Raw genomic sequence first — 14,873 nt, forward strand, 5'->3', positions numbered from 1 at the left:
CGGCCGCTCTCGATTGACAGCTCCCGCGCCCGATGGCCTCTCCGGTCCCACAGGGAAAGCCAATCCCCGCGGCCGGGGGGGCAGGAGGCGGTGCTGCCCCCCGGCCTCGCCTTCCCCCCCGCGCTGCTGCCAGGTGTCTCTTTCGCAGGTGGCACCATGGGGACAGGTGAGGAGGGCACGGGGCGGGGGGGAGGGAGGCACGGCGGTAGGGGGTCCCCTGCGCCCCTTCGGGGAGGGGGCACCCGCGTCTGAAGCTGGCGGGGGATAATGGGTGGGCGCTGTGGGGGGCTGGCAGCGTCGGGGATACCGGCGTGTCCCCGGAGCCGGGGCCATCACTTATTTATTGAGGTCAGGCTGGGGCGAGCGGGGAACGAAGTGGGGGGGGCACGGTGGTGGCGTTTCACCCACGCCTGGAAAATCCCCGCGGGAACTGCCTTGGGGACTGGTGCACCCATCTCCAGCCGCGTGGCGTTGGGAATTCAGAGGAGCTCCAGGGAGGATGGGAAATGGCCAGAGGGATCAGGTCCTGCTCTCTAGCATAAAGCTGATGTCCCCGTGTCCCCTCTCTGGAGCCTTTCCGGATTTGTGCTGTCAAGTAAAGCCCCTTTGCATCCCCTGTTCCAGATTTACACTGCGAGGGAGAGCTCCTTTACACCCCAGCATCCTTACCCCAGGGCAGGGCAGCCTGTGCCCACACCCCCATGCTATGTGACAGTTTGATCCTTGGGACAGTATAGGACGGGACGGGATCAGGCTGGAGAGGGGGTCACAAAGCTCCTCGTCCCTCCAGGCTGTGCTGCTGCGCCTGGGACCTCTCTTACAAGCGGCGAGTACCCAGGCCAGCTGCCCCCAGCATTGCGCTGCTAAAAAAGAGCGGTGCCCAAGCCCGGGCATGTGCTTCTGGACTATGCCATGTCCCCCGCTGGCTGACGGGCAGCCCTGGCCCTGTGAGGACGCAGCCAGCCCTGAGCCAGACGCCAGGACGCCGGCGTGCCCAGCGCCACCATGGCCCAGGACTGGGACGCAGTGCTGTCGGGGATGACGACAGGCAGCCGGTCACGGAGCTCCAGCAGCGAAGCCAGCCTGGCTCCCCGCTACCTCCTCAGCAAGCAGAGCCGCCTGCTCAACGGGACCACCCGGAGCAGCCGTGCCGCCTCCCCCATGGGCCGTGTCATCCTCATCAATGCCCCCATCGAAGGTGCGTGGGGTGTCCCGGCCCCCTGCCCACCCCCATGGCCAGGACACCCCCAATGGCTGCATTCCCTGGGTCTAGGGGCGGGGAGGGCTGGCCTGGGCCTGGGGATGTTCCCAGTGAGAGAGAGACCCCTTGCCATTGCACTCATGCTCCCCTGTCCCCACAGCCAGCAGCAACGAGAGTGATGTCATCAATGCCATCACAGTGGAGAAGAGCGTGGACGGCAAACTGGGCTTCAGCGTGCGTGGCGGCTCCGAGCACGGCTTGGGCATCTTTGTCAGCAAAGTGGAGGAGGGGAGCACTGCTGGTAAGAGGGTCAGGGTGAGGGGCACCAGGCACGTGCCAGCAAGACCCTCTCAAGGAGCTCCCAGTGACATGGGATCACAGCAACAATGCCACCGTTCATGGTGGGAAGCCACTGTTTGCTCCCTGCTGCCTTTGGCCATAAGATTTGCAGGCTGCCCAAAGCGAAGGGCAGGACACGGGAGTAGACAGTCCTGTGCCAAGGACTCTGAGCTCCATCCCCAGGCCACAGCAAGGTGACAAGCCACTCAATGCAGTTGTCAGGCACCCCTGCCTCTGTTCCCAAGGGGTTCAGAGCAGGCTGAGGAGACATGGAGGGAGGGGATGTCAAACAAGGGCATCAGTAGCAGGTCAGGTGCCCAGATGAGCCGTGTGTCCCCCGCAGAGCAGGCCGGGCTGTGTGTTGGCGACAAGATCACGGAGGTGAACAGTGTGAGTCTGGAGAACATCACGATGAGCAGCGCTGTCAAGGTCCTCACCGGCAACAACCGCCTGCGCATGGTGGTCCGGCGGATGGGCCGTGTGCCAGGAATCAAGTTCTCCAAGGAGAAGACAGCGTGGTGAGCAGGGCATCTCCCATGCCAGCACCCCAAAACCCAACCCCATGGAGGGCATGCTGGGAGAGGTTGCTGAGGGGTTCTAGGAAACAGGGAGGATCCTTGGGGGACCCTCAGGGTGGAGTGGCAGCAGATATCTCTGGCAAAGATGGGGAGAGACCAGAGTGGGATCTAGGATGGGATAGGAAGGTCTGGAGCAGGTAGGGTGGGTGCAAGCCCCATCCTAAACATCCCCCATCACTCTCCTCTACTGGGTGCCACCAATGGTCCCATGCCGGAGGAGGACAATAGCCAAATCCCTGAGACTGCCTACCCTGTGCCGTGCTCCAGGGTGGATGTGGTGAACAGGCGCCTGGTGGTAGAGAAAAGCGGCTCGACGCCATCGGAGAGCGGCTCCGAGGACGGGCTGCGGCGCATCGTCCACCTCTACACCACCTCTGATGACTACTGCCTGGGCTTCAACATCCGCGGCGGCAGGGAGTTCGGCCTTGGCATCTATGTCTCCAAGTACGGCTGCCCTGGGGCGTGACGGGGTTGTGACACCCCAGTCTCTGCTGTGCCCATGCTGAGCCCCCCACTCTCAGAAGACACTGGGCATCACCACCATGGGTGCTGAGCCGTGGGGCTACTCAAGTGGAGGTGTGGGGCAGGAGCAGGACGCCTGCAAGGGCTTGGCCCCATCCTGCCCCCCTGTTTCCCCAGGGTGGACCCTGGAGGGCTGGCGGAGCAAAATGGTATTCGGGTGGGAGACCAAGTCCTTGCAGCCAATGGAGTCAAGTTTGAAGACATAAGCCATAGCAAGGCAGTGGAGGTGCTCAAGGGGCAGACCCACATCATGCTCACGATCAAGGTACCCACACCCTACCCCACGGACCCTGGGGTGAGGCAGGGCTTGGCATGTCCCTTCACTGGCACTGCCCCTGCTCAGCCCAGTGCTGGGGGCTGGTGCAGCTGCTGCCTGGTTGGGTTTCAGGCGGGTGGGAGGGGGAGGATGCATTATTCATGGCTGGCACCAGATCAAGTTCTCCAGGGCAGCCAGCACTCACTGACCCCCTTGTCCTCTCCCCCTGTGCCTAGGAGACAGGCCGGTTCCCTGCCTACAAGGAGTTGGTGGCCGAGTACTGCTGGCTCAGTCGCTGTAAGGGCAGTGCCGTGCGGGTACTGGCAGGGGCGCTGGGCTGGGGCACGGCGGGGCTGGGCCTCCCATTTGTGTGATGTCTGACACTGTAGGGAGGAGAAGGTCTGCATGCCATGGGGTCCCAAGGCCTTGGGGGGAGCAGGGAGCTCCCTGTACCACTGTTAGCATACCCACAGGCCTGATGGACTTGCAGGGTCCCAGCTGTCCCCCGTTCCTGGAGGAGGCATGAAGAGCCCCCTGCCATGGCCAGCAGCCCCTTGTGGTCCCTATGATCCCACAGCATCCTACATGTCCACTTTCTTGGAGAGGACATAATGATCCCTATGCAATGGCCAGTAGTCCACAGGTCCCCATGGCCCTGCGGGTTCCCCACATGACTGCTGTCTTTGGGAGGGACATGGAGCTCTAGGTGGCCCACAGTGTGTGACAGTGTGTCCCTGCTGTGCCTTTGCAGTGACCAACGGGCAGCTGCAACAGCTGGCTCAGACCTCGGAAACCAGCTCCTCCATCTCCTCCTACTCCTCAGGACCAGCACCGGGGGCGGTGAATGGGCTGGGGGCAGCTGCCCCAGTGTCCCCAGCCCGCACCGTGGATGTGGCCATCTCCACAGAGGACGGGCCGCGGCGGGGCTGGGTGCGGGAACGCGCCGAGCGGGCCATGCAGACCGAGCCAGCCACGGAGGGGCTGCCAGAGACGCGGCGCACAGTGCGGCCCCCCGAGCTGCTGCGGGACACGGCCATCCGGGGCCAGGGCGCCCGCGACGCCCCTGGCACCCACCCACGCCGCACCTTCAGCCACTCGCCCAAGACGGCGCTTCTGCTGGCGCTGAGCCGGCCACGGCAGCCCATTACACGCTCCCAGAGTGACCTCACTGTCGCCGGTAGGCACTGGGGCACAGCCCCACGCATGGGACTGAACCCTGGCTGAAGTCTCCTTCCAACCCTGCACGCCCAGCCCTGGGAGTCCCACAGCTCAGGCTCTGCCCCACGTGGAGAGCCTGTCCCCCACTCAGGCATCCTGTAGTCCCTGACACACACAGATACCCAGCCCCCACTCCTGGGCTTCCTATAGCGAACCTCTAGGTCCCTACCCTGGACCCTATAGCCCATATAGCCCCCTGGCCACCTGTCCTGGGTATCCTATAACCCCACATAGCCCCAACTCTGTCCCTGGGCTTTGCCAGGTACCCCAAAGCCCAGCCCCATAGCCCCTGGTGATCCACTGCACCCCACAGAAGGACTCTTTTCCAGTCAGTGTCTCCCAGTAGCCCCTCCAATCCCGCGAAGTTCCTTGCCCCCAGACAAGATTTGGGGTGGCATCCCCTCACCTCTCCACTCCAACAGCCCCTTCTCTCTGTCCACAGAGGAGAAGCGGAAGAAGGAGAAGCCAGAGGGACAAGGGGCACGGGGGGCTACCCCAGGATTGCACCGCTCCAAGACCCTTGTCAACCTCTTTTTCAAGGGGGGCCGTGCCACCAGCCAGAGCTGGGCCCCCCCCAGCCAGGAGGCCCCTGGCTCTGAACGCCGGGCACGCTCCAAGTCCCCTGGGCGCTCTGACGGGGACAGAGGTATCAGCCTGGGTGACAGGGCAGAAAGGGACTCAACCTGGGACTGTTCCCCCTTCCATGGGCCTGTTGTGGCATCCCTGGCATGAAGGGAGCATAGGGAGGGGTTCCCCAAGCGCACAGTTCTGACAGTGGGCGGTGATGCTGCTGTCTGCCCTGGGCACTCACCGCTCTCCATCTCCCTTGCAGTAGGCGCTGTGCAGAAGTTTGTCATCCGGAGCCTGAGGCGGGGTAACGGGGGTGCCCGTGTGCCTGGGGGGTTGTGGGCAGGCTCTGCATGCGCCTGGCCCCGCACTGCTTGTGTCTGTCCCGCTCTGCTGTGGAGTGAGCTGCTGGGGTGGGGGGCATGGGGAACTCTCTGGGCTGGCTGAGGCAGTCCTTGCCCCGCTGGCCACCCCTCCTTGTGCCTCCCCAGAGAAAAGCCGGCGTGCCAGCATCCTGGGCCCCATGGGCATCGCCACCCTGCAGCCCAACGGCAGCGACCCTGAGGCCCGGCTCCCGCACATCCAGGACACTGCTGCACGTCTCCTCAGCCCCGACGAGGTGACGGCCGTGCTCCGCCACTGCTCCCGGGTACGCACCGAAGGCAGGGCATGGCAGGGCACGGGCAGGGCGGCGCTGCCACCCTGGGCTCGTCCCTGGAAAGCTCCTGCATCCCAGGGGCATGGTGAGCACTCTGTGCCCATGCTTAACTCTGGGAGGTAAACCAAGGAACGGGTGAGGGGGCATCCACTGATCGCCCTCGTGTGCCCGCAGTACCTGCACGAGGGCAGCGTGGAGGATTTGGTGCGGCCACTGCTGGCCATCCTGGACCGGCCCGAGAAGGTGCTGCTGCTACGGGACGTGAGGCGAGTGCTGCTAGGAAATACCTGGGAACCCCAGCTTTGCCTGATGTGATTGAAGTGGAGCCTCACTCATGCTCCTCAGCCCTGATCACACTCCACCCCGGAGGCTGCTAGAACCTGTCCCCACCTTTTTGCCTTGGCAGGAGCGTGGTGGCCCCCACAGACCTGGGCAGGTTTGATAGCATGGTGATGCCACTGGAGCTGGAAGCTTTTGATGCCCTAAAGAGCCGTTCAGGTAGATCCCAGCCCCCAGGGACCTTGACTGGGGGCAGGCAGTGGTCGAGGGTGGGTGCAGCTCAGGAGGTGACTGGGGGTTCTCCCTGACTGCAGTGCGCTCACCTGCCCTCCGCCCGGCCCACCATGACGCCCCCCCCAAGAGACACCTCATCACACCAGTGCCTGGTAAGTGCCACCTGCAGGGTCTGCCTGGACACCGGGCTGAACAGTGGGGACAGCGTGGAGGGAGTTTGGGGGAAGAGAAAGGGGACTGGGATGGATACCTGAGTGCAGGGGCTCCAAGGGAAGAAGGCATCTGGCACCCCTGGGTGTTGGGAAGACTGGGGGCAGCACAATCTGTGGATCTTGGGTGCTGGGGTTCTTGGGGAGGAGGACATGGAGTGCTTGCAGACAACTGGCGTGTCTAGGGGTCTCTAGATGAGGAAGATCTGGGGCCCTAGGTGGCAAAGGACCAAGGGCTTGGGGGTACTCATGGGAGGCCTGCATGACAGGGGTCCCAGGGGGCAGGGCTGTGGGTCCCCGGGGAGATCCCTGAGCCCCTCTCATTGCAGACTATCGGGGCGGATTCCTGCTGAAGCCAGCAGGGACCCCAGAGCCAGAGGAAGCCGGGGAGCAGCAGGCGAGCCCAGCCCGTCCAAGAGCCTCCCCCAGCCCCCGCCGGCCTCACCCCCGCGCCTACACCCCACTCCCTGACGTGCCAGTGGATGCCTATGCCTCCGCCAGCCGGCCCCCGCCCACCCCTGGCCCTCAGTCCCCGAACTGGCTGCTGGCTGAGCCCTCCCCTGGCAAGGGCCATGGGCACTCGCGCAGCCCCCGGGCCACCTGGCGCAAGGAACCCCCCAGGACAGCGCCCAGCAGAGAAGCTGCAGTGCTGGGGAAGCCCCAGCGGGCACGGCCTCCTCTTGCCCCTCTCTTTGGGGGGCCAGGGGGTGAGGCAAGGGCCGGGGCAGCCAATGGCCCTGAAGATGCTGGCAGGGAGGAAGAGGAGGAGGAAGAGTATCATCTGCTCACCGTCACCCTCTCCAAGCTGAAGCACTCGCTGGGTGGGTGGCACATGGGTGGGTGGGACTCCAAGGGTGGGGGGAGGACCCTTCTGGCACCAGCATCAGTGGGACGGGTGGCACCCTCTTGGCAAGGGGCAAACCCCAGAGCATTCTTCCAAAATGAGAACTGGGGGGAAGAGCTGTCCCTGCCCCAGTCCCTCACCTCTGTAGGACTTACCAAAACAGGGCAAGACAGAGGTGCAGCTCACCAGGGAAAGGGGGAAAGGTGGTGCCATGCTTGGGAGTGGGTGGGGACCCAGCCTACCCAGGTGTGAGGGTCTCATGGCTCCCTTGCAGGGATCAGCATCTCTGGTGGTATTGAGTCAAGAGCACAGCCAGTAGTGAAGATTGAGAAGATCTTCCCTGGTGGAGCTGCCTTCCTCAGTGGCATCCTCAAGGTAGGGGGGTCCCAGCACATGCCAGGGGTTGGGCAGAGATCCAGGCACTCCCATCCCCTGGTGCCACTGGCTTGCTGGCAGACCTCTAGCAGTCCAAAAGCAGCTGCACTTCACCCTGTGGCCTTCCCTTCTGGGCCCCAGGCCGGGCAGGAGCTGGTGTCGGTGGACGGGGAGAGCCTGCAGAACGTCACGCACCAGAGGGCTGTGGACATCATCCGCCAGGCCTACCGCAACAAGGCCAAGGAGCCCATGGAGCTGGTGGTGCGGGTGCCTGGACCGCCGCCGGAGTGATGCTGCAGCCCTTTTCCAGGAGCCGTGCTGTGTTCCAGAGGAGCCAGATGGCTCATTGCTGCACTGAGCTGTGGCTGGTCTCAGTGCAGCCAGAGGGTGAGAGCCAGACCTGCCCCCAGGGCATGGAGCCCACTGCAGGACCCAAGGGAGGGCAGCACTGGGATCACAGGGGAAGGACAGGGGGTCCCTGACCCTGCTCTGGACATGCAGACAGAGTCCTGAAAAAAACACAGCCAGGGGCTTGTTTTTAATTGCTGTTTCTGGGTGGTACACTGATGAGCCAGGCTCTGGGAAGGAGACGTGACTGAAATAAAGTACAAAAATCCCCCCCTGGAGCCAGGGGTGACCAAGCCACAGCTGGGCACATCCAGACTTTTCCTTTGGTTTGACCCCCACCTCCCCAGGTGCCCAGAGGGGCCCCTCACCTCTGCCCATCCCCAGGGGTGTCCCCAGGGTGTCCCCAGCTGGCTCAAGGAGCACCACACCCCTCTCCCCTGGCAGGCTGGGCATCACAGAGGCATGGGCTTTTCTGGGGGGGAAACAGAGGGATGCTGGGGGGGCAAGAGCATGGGAAAGGCACTGAGGGCAAGCTGCCCCGTGGCAGGGGTGAGGGGGCACGGACTGGTGAAGTGTGAGCTGGGAGAGGGTGATATGTTTTGGTAGGTCCTATAAAAATAGAGTTATTTAAAATGGCACAGAAACAAATTCCCTGACAAACACACAAAGGGGCATGAGGGAGGCTGGCATGGGCAGAGACAGGGCACACGCCAAGTGACTGGGTGACAGTGCCAGCAGGGATGAGAGGGAGGGGGGACAAGTCAGCCCTCCCTCTGCCCAAGGTGACCCTGGCTGAAGCCAGTGCTGCTAATCCCCAGGAGCTAAGAGGATCAGCAGAAACCAGTTCCGGGCGGCCCCAAGGCCAGGACTCGGCACCCACCTGACCCCACATCTCAGGGGCAGCCCTCACTGTGGGCACCGATACATCCTTGCCCCAAGACCTCAGCGCTGGGGAGGGGCAGCGCCTGTGGTCTCCCCTGCCCCTTCACAGTGGCTGCAGTTTGCAGAGCTGGGGGAGAGCAGGGGCCCCCACAGCTCCCAAAATCAATCACAGGAGCCTCCAGGCCCCTTCAGCCCTCCACGCATGGGGCAAGGGCAGGCAGTATCTCAGATCTCGGTGGCTGTTATCTCCTCAAAGGGCGGGTCAGGTGGGTCACAGGGCTCGGGCAGGGGGTCCTCGCCCTGAAGCCGGAGGTGCTGGAGCCGCTGCTCGAGCCGCCGGTTGCGCCGGTACATCTGGATGTAGCTGTACTGCAGCTGCTTCTGGTAGCGGATGACGCGCTCCTTCTCGCCCTGCCACGTGCCGCGTTCCTGCTCGAAGGCATCGCGCTGCTCCTGCCCACGCCGCCGCTCCAGGGCCACCTCCGCCCGCAGCCGCTCCAGCTGCCGCCGCAGCCCCACGCTGCCCCGGGGCTCCTCGCTGCCTGGGGGGCATCCTTCAGCAGGCGGGGGGCAGCCTTCCCCACTGCCTGGTGGGCATCGCCCGCGGGCAGCTTCCCGCAGCCCCGCCACCTCCTGCTCCAGCCGGCCGGCTTTGGCGCGGAAGAGGTCGGCCTCGCTCTTGCGGCGCTGCAGTTCGTTGGCACAGACCTCCAGCTCCAGCGCCTTGAGGCGGGCGGCCTCCTGCAGCCCCTGCGCCCGCCGCTCGCCCGCCTGCAGCTGCGCCCATGCCTCCCGCAGCTGAGCCCGCAGCCCCAGCAGCTCGGCGCCCCGCTGCGCCAGCTCCGCCTGCGCCTCTTTCAGCTGCTGCTTCAGCAGAGAGATCTCCCCCGACTTCTGGCACACCTGTGGGATGATGGGGTTCAGGGGCCGGCCAGGACCCCCCAGCCTGTGCCCCCAGACATCCCGGTGCTGCTGGGTGACTCACCTCCCATTTGGTCTCCTCCAGCCGGGGTGCCAGCTCAGTGCGCTCCCGCTGGAAGGAGGCACAGCGACGCTCCAGCAGCTCATGCTCCTGCAGCAGCTGGGTCAAGTCCTCCTGCAGCTGCTTCTTCTCCTGCTGCAACTGCAGCACCTGGAGCTGCAGGACCTGCTGCCCCCGATGTGCTGCATGGGCCGCCTGCCGCGCCTGGGCCGCACAGCGCTGCCGCAGCCCCTCCAGCTCCTGCTCACAGCGACGCTGCTTCTCCTCAAACACCTGGGCCAGGGGATGCACAGATGCTGGGAGGGCAGCACGGCACCCTCCCACTTCACCTGCCATCTCCAAAATCGGCATCACAGGGAAGGGGCAGCACATCTCCCCCAAACAGAGAAAGGTTCGAGGAAGAGTGCCATATGGTGGTACACACCTCCTTGTGCTCCCCTGTCCTGCATGATGGGCCTCCATGTTAGCACCCCCAGAGCCTATAGGGCTCCTCCAGCTCCATCACAAGCAGGGAGAAGCCACAGGTCCCAGGTTCATTCAAAAAAGGGCACCCCAAGATAAGGCACCCCAGCCTGTACAACTGGTCTCGTGGGCCATAGAAGGCTCCCCCATGGACTCCACAGGACCACCCAACTGGTGGGAAAAACCAGACCCACAGGAAAATGTATACCTCTGCAAGGGTCTGTAATGGTCCTCAAAGTGGGTCCCTACTCCCAACCAGGGGTTATGTCGACACCTGTCTCCACAGAGGGGGACAGCCACAGGACATAAGGACACCAGGGACATACCTGGCAGATGGCCACCTCGTTCTCATCCAGGCTGTCACGCAGGAGCCGCAGCTCGGCCTCCCTCTCCCGCAGCTTGTCCTCCAGCTCCCGCACCAGCATGGCCTCCTCGCCAGGCAGCGGCGAGCGCCCGCAGGAGCCACTCTCCGAGGAGGGCCGGCCCCGGCCACTGAGCGAGCCCGTGCTCTTGCTGGAGGATGAGCGCCCGCTGTCCGAGTTGGAGGGGCGGCAGCCCCCCGGGGGGTCGAGGGGGCCGTGAGGGGTGCTCGGCAGGGCACCCACCTCTGGGTGCTGGCTGCAGCCCGTGCTGTAGGTGGGCAGGCTGGAGAGGGAGTTGCGCCCCGAGTCCGAGAGGGTGCTGGCACGGCAGCTCAGAGAGCCAGGCTTCTCAGCACCCAGCAAGTGGGTGAGGCTCACCTGGCTCTCTGAGAGCCCCAGGCGTGTGCCTGGCTGGGCATTCCGAAGCTTGGATACCACTGGCTTGAAGGCCATGGGGCGGATCAGGGTCTTCTCCACATTCTGCCAGGAAAAGAGGGAAGAGTGAGGGGATGGGGAGGACCCATTAGCCCCAAGAAGGGCTGCCTAGGAACGTTACAGTGGGTGCCCCCAGCCCTGATGCCTTCACACCCTAAAGGAGACAGAGGCCAGTCTGTCATGGGTGTCCAGGTGAGCTCCCCAGACACCCTTGGCACGGTGGAGGGGACATTAATAGCATAGGGATTGCCACTTCCCCAGGGACACCAGAAGTGTGGCCATGTGATCCCATTTCACACATCAGAGCCAACAGTCCCAGTGTGGCACGGGGCAGAAAGTCAAGACTGCAGCACACACCCACCCACCCTGCTGCTGCCCCCCTCACCTCTTCCAGCTTGCCAGAGACAGGTACGAGCTTGGGGGGCGGGCCCCGAAGGTGATCACTTGGTGCTTGGTCATCACGGAGATCATCTGAGTCGCTACAGGGGCTGGCAGGAGAGGAGGCATCAAGCCAGTCGCCACAGAAGCCCCCATTGGCGTAGGAGTGGGTGACACCGGGCACAGACGCACGGGGCTCCTCAGGAGTGGCTCGGAGTAGCCCCTCCTGCTTGCAGAAGGAGGCGGTGGAGGGGTCCCCATCACCGGCACAGTCGTGGCGGGGCCGGACGGGCAGGAGGCTGCCCACGCTGCCCATGGCGGCGGGCGGTGAGCGGGCGGTGGCGCGGAGCTGCGCGGCCCCCTCGGCAACGGCGTCAAGGGGCACTGGCAGCGTCTGCACGATGGCCATGGCGGGGGGGCCCCCGGCGGGCAGGGGCACGAGGGCAGCCTGCAGGCGAGGCAGACAGGGCATCAGAGCCACGGGCACTGACAACAGTGCCCACCACCCAGCCAGGTGGGCATGGGAGCATCCCCAGGTCCCCAGTCACCATCCCCAATCTTATAAGTGAAGGTTGACCCAAGAGCAGGAGATGCCAAATGAATCAGAACAAAACCAGGATTAGCTGGGGGGAGTGGTACCAGCAAACCCCAAGTTGGCCTCAGCAGCCCAGCGGAGCAGCCTGGGGCTGCCAGGGGCTCTGGGGTGCTGGTGGCACAGCAGGGCAGTGGCGATGCAGTCCTGCCTCATGCCGTGCCCTGGCGTGACCCTGCCACGGGAAGTGTGCCAGGACTGGAGGCGAATCCCGAGAGGCCTGCAGAGAGCTGGCTCAAAGGCAGCCTGCCCGCCTGTCTGCCCCACGGGCACCACGGAGGGCAGGGGACAGCCCCACACACCAGGGTCAGCCACCTCCTCTGCCCCACAGCCCCCCTCTCAGCAGCGACCCCACAGAGCCTGCTTTCCACCTCCAACCATCCACAGTGGGGCACGGGGTTCCCTGGAGAGGGCCACCACGGGGGAAGCTGCCAGGTGGGCACCAGGCTGTTTCCCAGCCCCAACACACTCAGGCTGGTTCCCGTCCCCTCCAGCTGGGGGGGCTCTGCCGTGACTCCCCCTGCCCACCCCACGCCATACGCCCGCGTGACGGGAGCCGGCCGACGGGCCGGATCCATCCCCTGCTGCCTCATCGCATCTCGCACATGGCTGCGGCTGGCACAGGGCGCGGGCGGGGGGGCGGCGCTGCCCGCACGGTCTCGCCCGCCGAGCTGTCACCTGAAATCAATCCGCCTGCCAGCGCCCGGGGAGGGGCGAGCAGGGCAGAGATGCCGGCGAGCCAAACCCCCCCCTGCCACCGCCACCGTCACCCCCACCGGCACGTGCCATCCCCAGCACCCTGACCTCACGCCGTGCTCGTGGCACCCTTGGGTGGGCAGGGGGGTGACCCCCCCGTCAACAGCTCCGCTCACCTCGCCAGCCGCTGCCCATCCGTCCGGTCCTCTCGAGCCCCCGCACCGTGAACTCGGCTCCGCCGGCCCCTGAAGCGGGGGGGAGGAAGAGGAGGGGGTCAGCGGGCTGAACGGCAGCAGGGTCCCTCGTGGTCCCCGCTGCCGCCTCCCCCCCAAATGCCCTAGGCGGCAGGGCCAGGGCAGGTGGTGCCAGCGTGGCACTGAGGGTGGCAGGGCAGCCCGGGGCGGGTGCGCTGCTCCTGGCACCCAGGGTGGGCTGCTCAACCCGGGAAGTGTGGTGAGGAAGAGCCCGCCATTGGGGACCTGCTGCTGCCAGAGGAACAGGAGTCAGGGATCAGGAACACCAAGGGGACATCTAATGGCCCCCACAGCCCAGCCAGCCAAGGCACGGTACCCCACCCCAGCGAAACTCCCCCAGGATGCGCAGGTCACGGGGACGCAGAGCCCTGGGGACAGTGGGTCCCTGCACAGCCTGGAGGGGACACGGTCACTTCTGGGCAGGCGGTGCGAACAGACTTTATCTTCTCCCTCCGCCCACCCCCCGGCCTGCCGGGAGGGTCGCACCGCCGCCCGCGGAGGGAGGGAGCGCCCAGCCCGGCCTCCAGCCGCCCAGCAAAACCAGGCACCAGCTGGGGTGGCGTCACCTCAGCCTCTCCGGCCGGAGCACAGCGCTGCCGGATCCCACCGTTCCGACCCCTACATGGCAAGGGAACACTCGGTCCCTGCTCGGCCAGACCCCCACCCTGAGCTGCTGCGGGGATTCCGGGCCCCCGGGAACCCCCGTGCTCCGACGGCACCTCAGGGCCACCCCCGAGCAGGGGCAATGGGGGTCAGCCGCCGTCCCTCCCCACACAGCCAGCACATGTGGGACAGACACCCTCCATGCCCGGCTGTGCCCCTCTCCCGGCCCCCGGCATCCCGAGGTGTTCCCAATGATGCTGCCCCCCTAGAGCCCCCCCGCTCCCCCCCACCCCCGCTGCCCCACCGAGCCCCACAGCGCCGAGCCGGGCGCTCGCTGCTTCCACCCATCCCAGCCCCACCGCACCCCGAAATACCCCACGGTGCCCGTGGGCCCCGCTGCCCTACAGCACCCCCACACTGCCCTAAACCATCCCCGAAGTTCCCCATGCCACCCCTAAAATGCTTCACGCCGCTCCTGGGCCTCTGCTGCACCACACCGCCCCTGAAGTGCTCCGAAACCAGCCCCAAAGTGCTCCAAAACACCCCCAAAGTGCCCCACGGCGCGCCTAGGCCTGCACTGCCCAACAGCTCGCCCCTGAAGCACCCCAAAAGTGCCCCGCGACCCCCTCAACCACCCCACCGAGCCCCTGGGCCTCTGCGTTCGCAGGACCGTTCCGAAGTGCCCCGAAACATCCCCAAAGCCCCGCACGGAGCTCCAGGGCCGCCGCTGCCCCCCCATCCCCCGGACCCCCCCAAACCGGCCCCGGGGGGCCCGGCCCCACAACACCCCAAGCAGCGGCAGCTCCCCGCGGAGCACCCTGCCAGCCAGGTCCCCGGAGCGCCCCCGCGCCCCGCCGGCCCCGCGGGACCCCCGGGCGCCCCCGGCCCGGCCCCGCACTCACCGCGGCCCCGCCGCCGCCTCCCGCTCCGCGCCGCGCCCGGCCCCGCCCCGCCCAGGCCCCGCCCCCAGAGGCTCCGCCTCCTGCGAGGCCACGCCCCCGCGGGCAGGGCCCGGGCTCGGGGGTGTGTGGGGCACCCCCGGGACATTCCCAGGCTCGGCCCTTCCGGGGATTCCCGGCGCTCATCCCCTCCTCTGCCCCAGCCAAGACACCCCTTCCCAGGGTTCTGCACCCCCAAAATAGCCCCGGGTCGCCGGGGTGAAGAACTCTCTAGATTATGGCCCCTCCGCAATTGTTTGGTGAGCCCAGCACGCTGCTGAGGGGCCTGGAGGCCTTTGCCCCGCTTGACATCACACTGTCCCTCTCCATGAGTTGTTACAGCTCTTGCCACCCCCTAGTCTTTTGTGGAGACCCAAACTGGGGGCAAAAGAATAAAATAAACCCTCAAGAAACCACCTGCCCCCAGGGTCTGGGATCAGCCAGCATCCCCCCACGGGCTCAGCTTCTTCACCCCCTCTGGGGCCCATGGAGGGACAGGTAGGATATGGGGCCCTAGGCTATCCCAGTGCCTTACTTCCACTCTATTCCCCCATGACAGCACCCCACCTGAACTAGACTGGGCCAAATGGAAGCTAGTGAAATGGAGGGAACCCTCGGACTGAGAGGGGAAACCCACAGCCCCCACCCACACCGCCATGTG

At 65.6% G+C, this 14,873-nt stretch overlaps 2 protein-coding genes across 3 annotated transcripts; one reads left to right on the plus strand and one right to left on the minus strand.

Moving 5' to 3' along the window:
- The first annotated feature begins 27 nt into the window (after window positions 1-27).
- On the plus strand, window positions 28-7,925 carry PDZD7 (PDZ domain containing 7). 2 transcript variants are annotated; one of them, XM_064431125.1, is made up of 17 exons: window positions 28-166; window positions 791-1,198; window positions 1,362-1,502; window positions 1,884-2,058; window positions 2,386-2,562; window positions 2,758-2,905; window positions 3,133-3,193; window positions 3,648-4,073; window positions 4,557-4,760; window positions 4,947-4,988; window positions 5,173-5,330; window positions 5,514-5,605; window positions 5,746-5,837; window positions 5,933-6,004; window positions 6,391-6,882; window positions 7,180-7,280; window positions 7,422-7,925. In XM_064431125.1, the coding sequence occupies exons 2-17, from the start codon at window positions 1,006-1,008 to the stop codon at window positions 7,569-7,571; spliced, it is 2,724 nt and encodes a 907-aa protein (XP_064287195.1). In that variant the 5' UTR covers window positions 28-166; window positions 791-1,005; the 3' UTR covers window positions 7,572-7,925. The 2 variants fall into 2 exon arrangements, with proteins under 2 accessions (XP_064287195.1, XP_064287196.1); XM_064431126.1 differs by lacking the exon at window positions 4,947-4,988.
- LZTS2 (leucine zipper tumor suppressor 2) lies at window positions 7,804-14,225 on the minus strand. The gene is made up of 6 exons (XM_064431127.1): window positions 14,177-14,225; window positions 12,594-12,662; window positions 11,137-11,577; window positions 10,281-10,796; window positions 9,496-9,765; window positions 7,804-9,413 (listed from the first exon to the last, which is right to left on the minus strand). Exons 3-6 carry the CDS (start codon window positions 11,536-11,538, stop codon window positions 8,736-8,738), a joined length of 1,866 nt encoding a protein of 621 aa, XP_064287197.1. The 5' UTR covers window positions 11,539-11,577; window positions 12,594-12,662; window positions 14,177-14,225; the 3' UTR covers window positions 7,804-8,735.
- Between the last annotated feature and the right edge of the window lie 648 nt (window positions 14,226-14,873).

This window comes from Passer domesticus, chromosome 8 (assembly GCF_036417665.1).
Source record: "Passer domesticus isolate bPasDom1 chromosome 8, bPasDom1.hap1, whole genome shotgun sequence".
Taxonomy (NCBI): Eukaryota; Metazoa; Chordata; class Aves; order Passeriformes; family Passeridae; genus Passer; species Passer domesticus.